A 16,540-nucleotide genomic window follows, 5' to 3' on the forward strand; every position below is an offset into this window, starting at 1 on the left:
GAACTGAACTAGCTAAACTGGAGTCCTCCGAAAGCGAGGAAGTCTCACCATGCTAATGAAAAGAGATCACATTGAAGCGATTACTGACGATCACGAACACGTGAATCTACATCATTTAAAGATGTAACGCCAAATAGCGTAAGTACATGGAATGTACGGTATGTAATATAGTTGAATGAACAATTGACTAAACTAAATTAAGTTGAACGAGTAACTCTGAATATAAATTGAAATAAAGTCAAATTGAATAGCAAAGCATGCATGTTTACTCTAACAACACAACTTTATACTAAGATATATGTAATAATAGAAAATATTAAAGATAATATATATTTTGTTCTTAGGGATTTTCTCTAACCGACAATCATCACATGAGCTCATGATGATACAACGTCTTGACCACATTGTCAGAATCATCTTATACCTTGCCAGGGTAAAGAACAAATTTAACTAATGGATTCAATCTATGAGCCCTTACTAGGGGCTTTATTAGGAATCACCCAAATAAACAACATGATCCTATCCTATGTTGGTGACGCAGTTATGGGGTTTTGATTGTCTAATCCTTACCCAATTCGATGGTCAATACTATTTTCAAAATTATGCAATAATGCTCAGTTACTATATGATGTCCCATTTAGGAAAAAATCACACTTTAGGGGAGAACTGATAATCTCTATCTTGAGTTAATACTTCAAAATGCTTCTTTATAACTATATTGAACTTGCTTTAAGACTATGCTATTATGAAAAACATATTATACTTTCTTGAAACTAAGAAATGTTTTATTTAGAGCTAACCATGTTTTTCTTGTTGAAAACAATGTACTTGAAGCAATTCATGTTTTCTTCAAACTCTTTCTAGAATAATGTTTAAATTTGGAATTTACTTTACTAATAAAAACAATGCATATTTAATTATGGGTGGGGCAAGCTCTTGTATTCTGGTTAATGGTTTCTCTTGGCTATATGGTTCATCCGGGGGAGAGATTAAGCTTCAAGAAATAGTAAACGGTCTTATCAATACACAAATGTATAACTCCTCAGGAATTTCTATTGCGCTCATATTCATTACCGTAGGAATTGATGATTGAATGAAAGAAAAACCACAAGTAGGGATATGGATTCTCTCTCAGTAAAGAGAGTTGTAAGATTCGTAAAACATGAGAAGAGCATCTCAAAATATGGGGCTCTTTCCTTTTTTCGCCCCATGTCGCCACATAGTATGTCAAAGTATTCAAATAACTCTTAGCTACAAAGGATTTACATGGTATATTAAGCATGAAAAATAATCAAAGATCATTAATAATATAAAGTAATGAAATCCCTATAATGAAACCAAGAATCAAAAATAGGAATATAGCGAGAATTTCGAGCAAACGGAACTTTCGGATAAAAACCTTGTTTTGATCTTGCTAGTTGAAATTCAGATGTAGGGTATGAGGAAGAACTTGGTTCTTCACTATAATATTCTTATATAGTTCTTGAAGAAAGCTTGCTTGAGAAACATGAAACCTAGGTTATTTCTTCTTGATTCTTACTCTAAGCTTGGGGAGAAAGATAGAGAGTATTCTAAGATAACACTACAATATAATGACCAATTAGGTACTAAACTATTGAGGTTTTAGGCTAAGTAAGAATGGAAAAAGACTTAAATAACCCTAATTAAAAATTTATCAGAACCTTCCATTAGGGAAATCTACTAGCTGTGTTTTGATCTATGACCGTGGATTCTATTCAAATTATAGTTTTTTTTAATTGAGGTATTAAACATTCAAGTTACCTATGTGAGGAAAAAGCTTTATATTTATAACCAACAAAAAAAATAGTATGAACATGTGCTTATTGTGTCTTATCAGTAAAGTCAACCTTTTAGAAAAGTTGCAACTCTTTGGACGGTAGTATGAACATGTGTTTTTAAATCTAAAATTTGTAAGAAAAATCTAGTATTGTATTTATAAATCTAAAATTTCATGCAATATTTTCATAAGCATGAGTTTAATTTTATATATCTAAAAAATTCTCGCCCATTCAGCAAGGTGTTTGTTTGTATGTTTTCAAAAACAAAATTTGAAATCTTCAGTGGAATTCGGCTTCTATTAAGGTTGTGTATCGATCAATTTGGTTTGATTTTAAAATTTATTGATTTGTAAACATGCTAAATCGTTATAGAACTATAAAGATATAGGTTTGTCAATTTATCGGTTATTGATCATTATCAGTTCGGTTGTCAATCTAACCGTTAAGATATAACATAAAAAAACATTGAAAATCACTTAGAAAAATCATTGAAAATGAATCATGCACATGAGTTGACAGATTGTCTATTGGACAAAAGCAAACACTATCATATGGTAGAATAATCGAGAGTTTAAGAAAACCAAAATAATACGAAGCTTAGTCCTAAGTCGAGTGGTATAAATATAATCTACTATCATCGATTAACCCGTTAAGAAAAACCTTAAACCATTAAAAATCGATAATTCAATAATAATAATAATAATAATAATAATAATAATAATAATAATAATAATAACAATTATCAAAATTCGCTAAATCAATATTTTTTTTATTTGAGTTATCAATTTTAGTTCAATGTTAAACCACCTTTAACTTCTATAGGTTTTTGAAGACTTCATTTAATTATACGCTTAATCATCTTCACAAAGGACTTTTCTGACAAAACTAGTTCAAGATCGAAACACTTGTACAAAGATAAACCGAGTTCACATGTTCTATTTATACAAAACTTCACACTTGTAAAGTGTATACATGTTCATTCAAAAAGAATGTTTACTTTTTTTTTCCTTTTTAATCTATTTTTAAAATAATAATAATATTTTTAACACTTTAATCTCAACTTTTCACATAACATATTTAAAGTCATAAGATTTATAAACATATTGATATATAGTTAACTTTAATTTAAAACCACAAAATTAAGAATCCTTTTTTTATTTCCTTAAATTTCATATTAAGTGAAATTAGAACATTCTTTCTAATAGAGTTATACTAAAAAATATTTTATATAATAATAACGCTAAGACTACTTAGGTTAATGTTAATTTTTTCTGCACGGTTTGATTTGACATACTAAAAATCAATTACATGGGTACCTGTGCTTATTCATCGCCTTGATACCACCATTAATTGCTAAATATTAATTTAACTTGATACATAAATTGCAAACACTACAAAATAAATAACCAAATTGGGTCAGAGAGAAAGTTATACCTCATAAAATATAGCAATAATGCTAAAACTACTTAGACTAAAGTTAATTTTTTATCCGCGGTTTGATTTAATATACTACAAATTAATCCCACTGGTTACTGTGCTTATTCATGCTTTGGTACCACCATAAATTGCTAGATATTAAATACATAAATTGAAAAACACTAGCAAATCAGTACCAAAACTAATACATGCATTACTTTTTCTAATAAAATATCCCAAAGAAGAGGAAATAAACTATCTTTCTCACATATCAGTTATTATTAGATTAGGTCATGTTATGTGGCACTAACATTCTCTTTTTTTCTTCCTTATGCTATTCCACAACTAATGAAGGTGAAACAAGTAAAGCTTAGAAATATGAGAAATTACATAGAAGATTTATTAATGTCCCGTGACTCAACATCCACTGAAGCTGCAATTACACATTGGATTGCATGTTCATTAACAGTGCCGAACCCTGAAGGCTGCTACTCCCACCAGGATCTTATATATTCCTTTCAACAAACAATACCTAAACTTTTACAAAAAATTAAAGGCTTTCAACTTCATCTATCTGGTATCAGTAGCCTTCATTCAATCACCTAGTAACCGTATCCTGTAAACAAAATGACAGTCAGCATTAGCAGAAAGAAAATGTCAAGTGATGAAAGCAATTACAAATATCGGAATTCAAAGGCAACCTGAGTTGTCCATTGGGTTGCCAGCAACTGCTGCTTCGGGCTCCTTGATCTCAACCACCACGCAATCTGACATCAAGAATGTCTTAGCCACAGATGCAGCGTGTTCTAGACAACACCTCACCACCTGTACAGGGCAAACGAATATGTCAGTTTTCGGTACTAACAACAAACCAAGTTGAGAGAGTTAAAACATGCTCATATTTTCTGTTACCAACTACATCTCTAAAAAGTTCAGACAAGTACTACAATCTCAATTTTGTGGAAAGACATCCTCCTCCTACACTTTTCCTACTAAACACTTCTAGGCATTCCCCAAGAGAGGATTAGAAAGTAAAAAATACACTGTAAAGAAACTATTCTGTGATCTGATGTACTTATGGACTACTCTGATTTCAAGCCATAAATTGCTTCAGACACGTGCCAGAGAGCAGATAATTTCAAGCCCAAGCTCACCTTGACCAGTGCTAGAGAGCAAATAATTACAATTTAATTTCTGGTGAAACACAACCATGAGCATCATTGTCACAAGTTTCTATCCAAATCATAGTATCCCCGTAAATTTGTAATATCCCTCTAGTCCACGTCAAAAGCCTAAATCTATAATCCGAACTCATCTTAAGGCTCAGTTTCCAAAGACACTTTTGGAGATTTTGAGACGTCTCCCTAGGAATCAGGACAGAAAATTGCAACGACAATTGTCAGTAGCCACATCAATTCTATTCAAAGGATTCCTGGGAAACACACCAAATCCATTCAGGGAATCCTTCAGAGACACAAATCTCACGTGTTTGACCACATCATCAGTGACTCTCAATGGAATTCTAGAAAACCTTACCTTGGTTGGATCAATGATGCCAGCAGCCATTAAGTCTTCATAGTTGCCAGTTGCAGCATTATATCCAAATTTGGGATCATCACTTGACAGCACCTGAAAGGCAAATAAGAATTTCGATTATGAAACTCAAAATCATAGGATCAACAATGGTAATCAAGAGAAACTCGAGCAGAAGGCTTTTTCCATGGGTAGCATGGTCCACTTTTTTCCCTAATCACCAAAGCATATATGTGTACCTTCTCACTGACAACACTTCCATTAACGCCAGCATTTTTAGCAATTAATTTCAAAGGGTAGCTCAATGCTCTTTTGACAATATCAGCTCCAACCTGCAAGTAAGATAAATGATATTACAACGATTACAAGTCAATTGGTTTTATTAAACCCCTTGACAAATTTCATTTTAGTTTTATATCATTTTTGCAAGAGATCCTTATTTTTGAAAGATAACAGATCTGAAAAGGCACACAAAAAAACTTTGCAGGCTCATTTCTACTATACAAATTTTAGAAGGTTACGTCAACCCATTGCATCAACAACTACATATGAACCCACAACAATATGAAAGAACGTCAAAAACTACAACAAACTTGCCTTCTCCTCATCATTTGCAAGGGTTCCCTTTATTGCATCAACTTTTGCAGCAAGTCTGAGGAGCGTGCACCCTCCTCCAACAACAATACCTTCCTCAACAGCCGCCTGAAAGCAAAGAGCAAACATGATTGGCACTTGTATCCTCATTTTGCATTATCATCCATCAACACATTCCAAATATAGGACAGAAACCTAATTAGATGGCAACAAACCAGCTTACCTTTGTTGCATTGAGAGCATCTTCCACTCTAAGTTTCTTCTCCTTCAATTCAGTTTCAGTTTGAGCTCCAACCTTCACATTCAATTAAAGCATCAACAAAGTTCAGCTGCACATCCATTCAACAAACCAAAATTCTTAATATTGGGACTGGAAGTTACCTGTATGACAGCCACACCTCCTGATAACTTAGCAATTCTTTCATTTAGCTTTTCCTTTTCATAATCTTGATCTGCAGCCTGCTTGGAATTCACAAATTATATGAAACTGAATCAATGAGAAACAATTTTTTACCAAATACCAAACAAACACCAACCTCTATCAGGTTTTTAATCTGAGCAACACGTTTGTTGACTGCTTCCTGAGTGCTACCATCACCAACAATTGTAGTGGCATCCTTAGTCAGCACTACTTTAGCAGCATGGCCTAGAACTTCCTTGTCAGCCTTGTCCAAGGTAAGGCCAAGTTCCTCCCTAATAACAGTGCCTACAGATTACAGGGATAAATTGATGTTAGCAATCACCATCTCCAGTTTTGTCAGGAATTCCAACAGGTACAAGGATCAGAAGTAAAGATGCAAAACTGAACCAACTAGATACCTCCAGTAAGGGTTGCTATGTCATCAAGATACTGGCTTTTTCGCTCACCAAAACCAGGAGCTTTAAGTGCAGCAACCTTTAAGGCACCTCTAAGCTTATTGACAACAAGAGTCGCCAAAGCTTCTTGCTCAATATCTTCGGCAATAATTAAAATTGGGTAACCATTTCTGATAGCATCTTCCAGGACATTAACAAGATCTCTTGCATTTGTTATCTTTTTATCAACCAGTAGCAACTGCATTTCAGAATACCTAACATCAGCAACAGGTACACTATGCATTCAAAGAGACATGAACCTCTTAAGCTGTAGAGTAAAGCTAGAAAAAAGAAACCCACCTTACAGTTCTCATATTCAACTGACATTTTCTCACTGTCGGTAACAAAGTAAGGAGAGACGTAACCACGGTCAAATTGCATTCCTTCAACCACACGCAGACTGTTTTCAGCACTTTTACCCTCCTCTAGTGTCACAACACCTTTCCTTCCAACCTTGCTCATGGCTTCAGCAATCATACTCCCTACTTCCAAATTGTTCCCAGCACTTACTGCAGCCACATCTGCTAGTTCACTGTCTTCCACCTGCATGAACACTTGATCAGCGATCTCAATTTCATTTAATAGTATATATGCTTGCATTCATTCAGTATATCTCATCCACCGAAAAATAGCAAATTGATACACAACCCATTAGCTAACAGCACAAAACAAACATTCAGATCATTGCATTCACTCAAAGACCCATTGATGAACATAAATACCTCTTTTGACATATTCTTCAACTCAGCTACTAATGCTTTTGCTGTCTTCTCAATTCCTCTGGTGATTAGGACAGGGTTTGCACCAGCTGCAACCACCTGCTTACACAATCTCAGTTGGTAAAAAAAATAATTCCAGTAGATTTAACATGTTGAAACATTTCAGCAGCATATGGATTTCCCAATATACCTTAACACCTTCAGCAATTAGGCCCTGAGCTAGCACGACAGATGTTGTAGTCCCATCCCCAGCCAGGTCATTGGTTTTGGCAGCAGCTTGTCTCACTAGTTTCGCACCAATGTTTTCTACTGGATCCTCTAATTCAACCTTGTAGAATGATAAAGAGCAATTTGATCAAGTCAAACTTTAAGCTACTAGAGACTAGTCAAATAGACGAGCAATGAAGAATGCAAGGAGACATTTTTTTTTAATCTGAAAGTCAAAACACAGTTTTACATGAATAAAAACATAGCATATCAAAACAGCTTGAAGTTCAACAAGAAATTAATTGAAACAGCTAAAGATATGATAAGAATATTATGTCTTCAAAACACACCTCTCTGGCCACAGTAACTCCATCATTAACAATTTTTGGAGCACCATACTTGCTCTCAAGGACAACATTCCTGCCTTTTGGGCCAAGAGTAACTCCAACTAGATCAGCAAGTTTGTTCACACCATTCTGTGACAGAAGGAAAACCAAGTATTCAACAAGGCATACAAATGAGTATAAATAATAAATCTAGTTGATAATTTAGTCAAAAAGCGCACCTGTAGCTTCTTGATAGCTGACCCATCCTTGTTGAAGTGCAACTCTTTAGCTGCAGCCAAAATTGTCTGCCTGCGTGACTTTCTTAGTGCAACATTTCTTTTGCTCCCGAAAGAGGTGGAAGATATATTAGCAACAGAGGAAAGCTTGTTTGAGGAAGTGCTGGGAGCAGCCAAGGGACCTGCTGAGGACATACCAGCAAAAGTAGATGCCATCTATCCCTAAAACAAAAAAAAAAATCATCACATAATTAATCAACATCAACATATATTAGTAAATAACAGCAAGAGTTGGTACAGATTCAGAAATACCAAACAAAGAGATGCCTCCAACTAACCCAAACAGTAAAATGTATGGTTTTCAATTGGCTCGGTTTGCTTAGCTATCTAGATAAAGGCAGTCAAACGCACTCCACAAGTGAATCAGTTGACAGACTCAACAGATACTCTTGACCATACAAATCTATAACATCATTGAAACAAAACTAATAACAATCTTAATAATAGCGGACTTATCCTTCGTCACCGCTATACGTATAAGAGAGAATTAATCAAGTGACCATTCCCCAACCACTGTGGACTCAACACTCTAACAATACATGTTTTCTCTTAACCAAAACCAGAATTACATTTCCTTATCCCAAAAGAAACACTTTTTTAGGTTCAACGATGAAATAACTAAGAAGCAACAAAACACAAATAGCAGAAAAAAAATGCAACTAGCCACCAAGAATAGGAGAGATTTACCTACAAGAAACCAAGAATACAGAAATTTGTTAAAGCTTACCTTGAAAGAAGATTAGGGTTTTACTATAGCGTTGTTGAAGAAGTAGCTGGGGAGTGGGTTTATCTTCTACTTTGGATAAAAGGAAACTGCTAGAGAGCGTTGTGAAGAGATTGATTAGGTTATATAATGAAACCAACCACAAAGGCTCTCAATAGACGGTCCTTGTTTCTCTTGAACCTTCTACTCAATCTTAGCCGTTCAAATGACGTATTGTTTGTCCTTCTTTGGAATACTCTAGAAGTTTTTGTATCGCGATTGTTTTTTATTACTCATACACCCCCTTATACTTTGGCAATAATGCTATTTCCTTCTCTTAATTTTGAATGAATGAACTTGCATTCGCATCCATTGATTTGGAATCCAAATTATTACTGTTCTCTCTATAATCTATCAATATAGTATATCTTATTAAAAATATTTGTCTCATATCACTTACTAAATCATAATAGAATTAATTATTTTTTTCTATTTTATCCCTATAATTAATATGACATTTGGAAGTTTAAACAAATTTTGAAGATTCAAAATTTATTTTTATAAGAGGCTAATTAATATAAACAAAGGACAAAATAGTACAATTGATTACTCCATTAATGATTTGCTTAATCGTCGTATAAAAATAGAAAGTGTCCAACTAATATGAGACGTAGAGAGTACTAACTTAACAATGTTAATTAAAATCAATACAATTTGAAAAGAATATTAGAGGAAATCTTAGTAACTTAGGGTCCCGTTTGATCATATGAGATGATATCGTGATTTAAAATTATGGTACGAAATTAGATGAGATGAAGTTAAAGTTTTGTTTAGATATACAATTTAAATTTTTTAAGTTGTATTTTTTGCTCATAAACATAAGAACATCATTGAAAACTATCAAAATTGTCTCAATTCTTTGTATAATCTTACCAAATAAGCAAAAATTCATAAGATCATTAAAATACGCTATCACAAAACTATTCTAAAAATATACAACATTTATTGATCAAATTTTAGTTAAATAAAAAAAATAAATTAAATTGAATATGAGTTGTAGTGTACTACTCTTTAATAAAAATTAAATATGGTCAATATCATTAGTAACTATATCATCATGTTCATACTCCGTGAATATTTTATCACTATTTTGATATTCTCGCAAAAAAATATATAAATATAAAATGGTGGATTTATTTTTTACAAAATATAAACTTGTGGTAAAATTTTATATTTGAAAACTGTGAAATCGTGATATGAAAATTCTAAATCAAACTTTTTGAAGACTTTGGAATTTCATCACATGAACAATGCTGATTCCATCTCATGATTTTAAATTATGAGATGTAATTGCATGACCAAATGCCTACTTAGTTGAGAATTGAGCGTAGTGTTACGTTCTGTCCCGTACCCCTCCCCTTTGGGTAGGGAATCCACATGAAGAAGCAGAAGCACGAAATCACCCGAGGAATGCCTCTATTTATGCCTGGCCACAGGTTTCATCATTCTTTATTTTAGCCAGTCGATACAGAGGTGCGCTTGGAGTGGGGGGTGTGCTGTCCCTATTGGGCTGGGCCCTTCCCCATAAGGCCCCACCGTTAGGGCATAAGCGTAGCATGTGCGACACTTAACAACTTGCTCACGTTCTTGCACCACTTACTCACGATCTTGCTATGCTAAGTCAACCTAAGGCTCTAGGAATCACTAAGAGAATTGTAGAGATCACACAAGAGAGTTGTTAGGAAGAATTGTGTAGAGAACTTTGATTGATTTTTGTTTGATGATTTTATAAATGGATACTCCTCTATATACTACTAACTTAGGGGCTAATATGTAAATAATAATTGTTAAACATGTCCCTATACATTATAAGTCCCCTTTCTACAATACTCTATACAACTAGAATATTATTAGGACCTTCCATGTAAATCCATCGAATTCTAAGGTATTCGGTATTCCAAGGAATTTCTGCACACATCACTAGAACCTTCCACTATGAACTAGTCTTCTTTCTATGTATGCCCTCCACATGGACAACTTTGTGTCATGTGGCATGTCACTACCCAAGACTACCTCCTAGATGTGACATGATATCTAAAATCCCAAGAGACTCTAAACAAATCACATAGTGTAGCATGACACTAAGATAACATATATAACTAAAATAAAAAAGAGATAAGCGGAATCAAAGTCCCAATTGGTGATCTCAAACATATAAGGAAAAATCTTAATACAAGACTTATAAGTGGAAGTACTAATGTCTGAATAAGCCTCTACTACATAAGTGAGTTGTTAGGACAGGCCCACTCGAATATCTTAAAACTGAAATAAATTCTGAAATGATCATAAAGAAAGCATAAATAGTATGTCCCCGAACCATAAGAACTCATCAATACTGAGCAAGGTTGATAAGAATTTGAACTAACCACCAGCCTAATATGGAGCATCAACACCTATATTATAAACAATATAGGCACAAGAATGTACGCACTCAGTACACAAAATGTATAGTGTATTGAGTGCGTACTTGAACTTGATAAACATAGCAATTCCACATTCTTTCATCACCATCTCCAAGACACCGAAAATGAACTTACTCATACGGGCCTAGAGTTGGCTACCATAGCGGCGCATACTTGGAGAGTTGGGTGAATTTCAAAGCATACTCCTTCACACTCATGTTGCCTTGCCTCAAGTTAATGAAATGTTGTACCTTATCCTCTCTAATCTAAATAGGGAAGAATCGATCTAGAAAACTACCTTTGAACTTGTCCCAATCCAAAGGACCCACATCAACAATCCCTTTCTTCCTTCCATTGTTTGAACCAAATCTGGGCAACCTTATCGGAGTGATAAGCAATCAAATCCGCACCCTCAACTGGAGTGACACCCATAATCTCAATAATATTTTCAACCCCCTCAACAAACTCTTTTGGATCCTCGTCCACTTTAGAATCATTGAATTTCAGAGGATTCATCCTTGTGAAGTCTCAAACTCTAATTGACGCCATACCCATATTTGAATTCATGGGAGCTATAACCTCACGGTTAGCTTGAGCAGTCATGGGTTGGTCTAACACTTGGAAAGCAGCCCTAAATTATGCATGAGTGACTTGCTCAACCAATGGATTAATCAGAGATTGTGGTGATTTTTTCTTCTCATTCAAGTTCCTTCTCACTAGAGCTCTTCATGGAGGCATTGTACTGTTACGTATAGAACATGAGTTAGAAGAAAACCTTAGAGAGTTCAACTCTTTCGCACGACTTAGGAGTTATGAAAGAAGTGAAGTTTCTGAAGCATCTCATAGCCTCATATTCGTAAATGTGGCGCACTTCACACTCATCAATAAAATTCTATTTAATGCGGCTTGTTAATAAGATTCTATTTAATGCGGCTTGTTAATAAGATACTATTTAATGCGGCTTGTCAGAAACCCTAAAACACTTGAACTTCATGCTTTGAATACCAAGTTTGTCACGACCCAAGATTACCCCCTAGACGTGATATGGTACCTAGAATCCTAACAGACTCTAAGTAAACCACATGATGTAGCATGACACTTAGATAATATACATAACTAAATTAAAGAGATAAGTGGAATCAAAGTCTTAATTGGTGATCTCAACATATATGGAAAAATCTGAATACAAGACTCATAAGCGGAAGTACTAATGTTTGAATAAACCTCTACTACAACTGTTACAGGACAATGCTCTATCTCACTAGAACATGTGAATATTGAAATAAAGTCTTAAAGGATAAATAAATAAAGAATAAGTGGTATGGCCCAAACCATGAGGAATCACTAATACCAAGCAAGACTGATAAGACTCCATACTAACCACGAGCCTGATATGAAGTGTAAACACTTATATTATAAAATAATATAGGCACAAGAATATATACGGTCACTATATGGAATGTACTACATATGGGAAATGAATATACATGGCATAATAACATGATAAGTCTGAAAACATAATAATGCAAAGACCAAGTAAACATAATATGAAGTTTGATGATCTAATTCTGAAAACATAGAACAAGGTCATACATTAGTCTGTAAATCATAGTCATTACATATGTGTATATGGAAGATACGTTAACTGAAAAAAACAAGTGAGCTATAACATTCAGTTTAATGTACTTCTCTCAAATCGAAGAGAGAGTGTCCTACTTTCCAAGGTAAGGACCATAATCATGAGTTTAGGTAGATCCACTAGCTAGAGTTAATTAAGACAAAATCCTATGGGAGTATGTAGTTTTGGGACCTATGTAATCTCCACTAGTCCAACTCGGTGCTAAGTAATCTCGAAACAAAAATATGCATAATCATATTTCATCATCTTTGAAACGGTAATAACTAGTAAGACCGAATCATTCGTACATAATCTCATAGTCATAAGAATAACTCCTTTTAATCATGATTTCACACATAGTCATATGAGACACTTTAATCAAAAGCATCTAAATCATGATAGTATTTCATAATGAGATATACTTCAATCGGAAGCATCATATTTCATATTAACTTGATGATACTTTATTCAAAAGCATCCTTGATTTGTAAATCCTTCATATCATCATGCATGCATATCAACATAGTTTGATTCATAATCATAAAATACTTGCATAGCATGAGTTCATGAAAATATCATTGAAAACATTAAAATATGATCAAATCATGTATAACAGGATCATTCATGGTGAGAAAACTCAAATGCAATTGAACCCATGAGAAAATCATGAAATACTGGAATTATGACATGAATCATAACTTGAGAAATTGAGGTTTCTTTGGTACTCAATGGGTGAAGAAGGACCCATTGATGAAGCTCCACATATCTTGATGAAACCCTAGGTTAAATCTTAAATGGAGACTTGAAAGCCTTGGAACCTTAGCTTTCTTGGGAAGAAGATTTGAGAAAGAATTTGGAGTTTGAGTAAATAAGAGTGTGAGGAGGTTAGGATGGTTAGGAACCCTTAAAGTCTTCAAAATAGTCTTAAAACAACGTAGTATAAGAGTTAAAACTGTAGGAAAAGACCCAAATACTGCTGACTAAAACTATTGAACAAGTATCACAGACCCACTCTATGGTCTGTACTCCCTTTCACGGACCGTACTGTCCTCTCGTGGAACCCAACTATTGAAAGTCCAACTTTCTGGAAAATGAACCACGGACCACCAACTATGAACCGTAATCCTTTTCACGACAAGTAATACCAGGCATAGAAGTCAGTTCACAGAAATAATCATCTTATAAAGGTCAAGCTCACAAAACCCAACCACGACTCATGGTTCCTTTCATGAGTCGTACTGTTGGCTCGTACAATGATATCATGAGATTCTAAATTTCTAAGTGTCAACCACTATCTTCTTCCATGAGCCATCGCTTTATTTACAACCTTGGTCTCGTACATGCCAAAACCAGCAGGAGGAACTCCGAGCTTAGAAGTGTCTAACTCCGAGCTAAAACATGAAGTTTAAAACTAATTTTATGAACATGCATGCATAGGGAAACATTAGAATACCCTAACACATGAATCAAAAGAGTAAATAGGAGGAACTAATACCTCACACTATAACTGAATCGAAAGGAAATTGATGGGGTACTTAGACATCATATCGGCTTCGGCCTCCCAAGTAGCACCCTTAACTTCCAAAGGACTTTCACATAAATAATTTCTTTATTTCTCAACTTTTGGACTTAACAATCAAGAATCTCAAATGGGACTTCTTTTTAGGGTATATTTTCTCTCACATCATCACTTTCTAAAGGCACAACTGAAGTTGGATCACCAATACATTTCTTCAACAAGGAAAAATGAAACATCAGATGCACTGATGCCAAATCTAGAGGCAAATTTAACTCATAAGACACATTACCAAAATATCTTAAAATCCAATATGGGATTAGGTAGTGGGGATTGAGTTTCCTTTTATTACCAAATCTCACCACTCCCTTCATGGGTGAAATTTTCAAGCAAACCTAATCATCAACGATAAACTCAAGATCTCTCTCCTCACACCCGTATAAGATTTCTGTCTACTCTGAGCTGTCTTCAACCTATCTTTGATAAGTTGAACTTTTTCCATAGCCTCATGAACTAACTCAGGCCCTAACAGAGTGACCTCACCAAATTCAAACCAATCAATAAGAGACCTACACCTTCTACCCTAGGGAGCCTTAAACAAAGCCATCTGAATACTCGAGTGATAACTATTATTATAAGTAAACTCAATCAAAGGCAAATGATCACCCCAATTACCTTGCAAGTCAATCACACAAGCTCTCAACATATCCTCTGAAATTTGAATAGTTCATTAGTCTTACCATCGGTCTGCGGGTAAAAAGTTGTGCTAAGCTTAACTTGAGTACTAAGTCTTTTCTGAAATGATCTCCAAATCTGTCTGAAATGATGGATAAAGGCACACTATGCAACTTCACCACCTCCTGAGTATAGTTCCTAACATAGTCCTTGGCTGAATAGGAGGCCTTCACAAGAATAAAATGCATTGACTTAGTCATTCGATCTATAGTTACCCAAATGGAATCATATTGTCGGTGTGTACAAGGTAAACCTAAAATGAAGACCATTTTCAAATCTTCAGACTCCCAAGGAGGAATGCTATCATCCTGAGTCATACCTACTGGTTTCTGATGCTTTACTATTACTTGTTGACAATATGGACAATTAGCCACAAATTTTGAAATATTTCTTTTTATCCCAATCCACTAATAGACTTCCCGTAGATCACGATACCACTTAGTGGCTTCCGAGTAAATATAATAACGAACTGTGAGCTTATTATAATATTTGTTTCCTCAACCTATCAACATTTGGAATAACAAAAGACATTAATAGCAAAGAACACCATCCTCCCATGAGAAAGCTTATCTAGCTTTTTCGGAAACCGCTTCCTTGAACTCAACTAAAGTTGGATCATTATCTTGTTTTTCCTTAACATCCGACACATGAGACGATTCTCACCCATTTTGAACAATAACTCTACCATCCTGTGAATCAACCAAACAAACTCCAAAACGGGCGAATCTTTGCACCTCACGAACCAACTCCTTTTTATCATCCTCAATATGAGAAAAAATCTTCATGGACAATCTACTAAGAGCATCGGCCACCACATTAGCCTTACCTGGATTGCAAGGACACTCATGTCATAGTGCTTGAACAATTCAAGCCATCTCCGTTGGCAAAAAATTTAAATTATTTTGATAAAACACATATTGAAAACTCTTATGATTTGTGAACACATCTATGTGAACACCATAGAGATAATGTCTCAATATCTTCAAGGCAAACACCACTGCCGTCATCTCCAAATTATGAGTCGGGTAATTCTTATCATGAACCTTAAGTTGTCTAGAAGCATAGGATATGACCTTACCTTGTTGCATCAGAATACAACCAAGACCAATTCTAGAGGCATCACATAACACAACGAAACCATATAAACCTTTCGATAAATTCAAAAATGTGACTGAAGTAAGTTGAGTCTTCTACTCCTAAAAACTCTTCTCGCATACTTTGGACCACTGAAATTTTGCTTTCTTCAGAGTCAAGGTAGTCAAAGAAGAAGCAATAGAGGAAAATCCCTCCATAAACCGTCTATAGTAACTGGCTAAACCCAAGAAACTCCAAATATCTCAGGAATTCTTAATTACCTTAGTCTTTCTAGGATAAACTTGAATACTTTATCCTAAGACTATATGGCCAAGGAATGCTACCGAATTCAACCAAAATTCACACTTATTTAACTTAGAAAACTCTTGACAGTCCTTGAGAACTTGTAAGACAATCCTCAAATGATCAACACGCTCATCCTCACTTCGAGAATACATCTAGATGTCATTGATAAACACAATAACAAACATATACAAATGCTACTTGAACACCCTGTGTTCATCAAGTCTATAAAAGTTTTTGGATCATTTGTTAGTCGAAAAGACATAATCAAGAATTCTTAGTGATCATATCGAGTCCTGAAGGATGTCTTCGAACTGTCACATTCTTTCACTCTAAGCATATGAGAGGTCAATCTTGGAGAATAAGCTAGCACTCTAAAGCTGA

General features: G+C 34.7%; 1 protein-coding gene across 2 annotated transcripts; it reads right to left on the bottom strand.

Annotated features, from left to right (window-relative positions):
• Nucleotides 1–3,594: 3,594 nt before the first annotated feature.
• On the bottom strand, nucleotides 3,595–8,546 carry LOC125833507 (ruBisCO large subunit-binding protein subunit beta, chloroplastic). 2 transcript variants are annotated; one of them, XM_049512669.1, is made up of 15 exons: nucleotides 8,473–8,546; nucleotides 7,689–7,901; nucleotides 7,474–7,599; nucleotides 7,107–7,244; nucleotides 6,920–7,015; nucleotides 6,498–6,740; nucleotides 6,162–6,396; nucleotides 5,879–6,048; nucleotides 5,724–5,801; nucleotides 5,566–5,637; nucleotides 5,346–5,450; nucleotides 4,988–5,080; nucleotides 4,752–4,844; nucleotides 3,917–4,040; nucleotides 3,595–3,831 (listed from the first exon to the last, which is right to left on the bottom strand). In XM_049512669.1, exons 2-15 carry the CDS (start codon nucleotides 7,899–7,901, stop codon nucleotides 3,818–3,820), a joined length of 1,800 nt encoding a protein of 599 aa, XP_049368626.1. In that variant the 5' UTR covers nucleotides 8,473–8,546; the 3' UTR covers nucleotides 3,595–3,817. The 2 variants fall into 2 exon arrangements, with proteins under 2 accessions (XP_049368626.1, XP_049368627.1); XM_049512670.1 differs by lacking the exon at nucleotides 8,473–8,546 and having other exon boundaries at nucleotides 7,689–7,926.
• Between the last annotated feature and the right edge of the window lie 7,994 nt (nucleotides 8,547–16,540).

Source organism: Solanum verrucosum, unplaced genomic scaffold, assembly GCF_900185275.1.
Source record: "Solanum verrucosum unplaced genomic scaffold, falcon-dt-bn FXZP01000105.1, whole genome shotgun sequence".
Taxonomy (NCBI): domain Eukaryota; kingdom Viridiplantae; phylum Streptophyta; class Magnoliopsida; order Solanales; family Solanaceae; genus Solanum; species Solanum verrucosum.

What these genes read in the sequence shown, in the direction of transcription:
- LOC125833507 (XM_049512669.1), bottom strand. Translation starts at nt 7,901, where the DNA reads ATGGCATCTACTTTTGCTGGTATGTCCTCAGCAGGTCCCTTGGCTGCT. An exon ending in CAGCTATCAAGAAGCTACAG is followed by an intron (nt 7,600 to 7,688) that starts GTGCGCTTTTTG and finishes CTTCTGTCACAG; the next exon opens with AATGGTGTGAACAAACTTGC. An exon ending in TGAAGAATATGTCAAAAGAG is followed by an intron (nt 6,741 to 6,919) that starts GTATTTATGTTC and finishes GTGTTCATGCAG; the next exon opens with GTGGAAGACAGTGAACTAGC.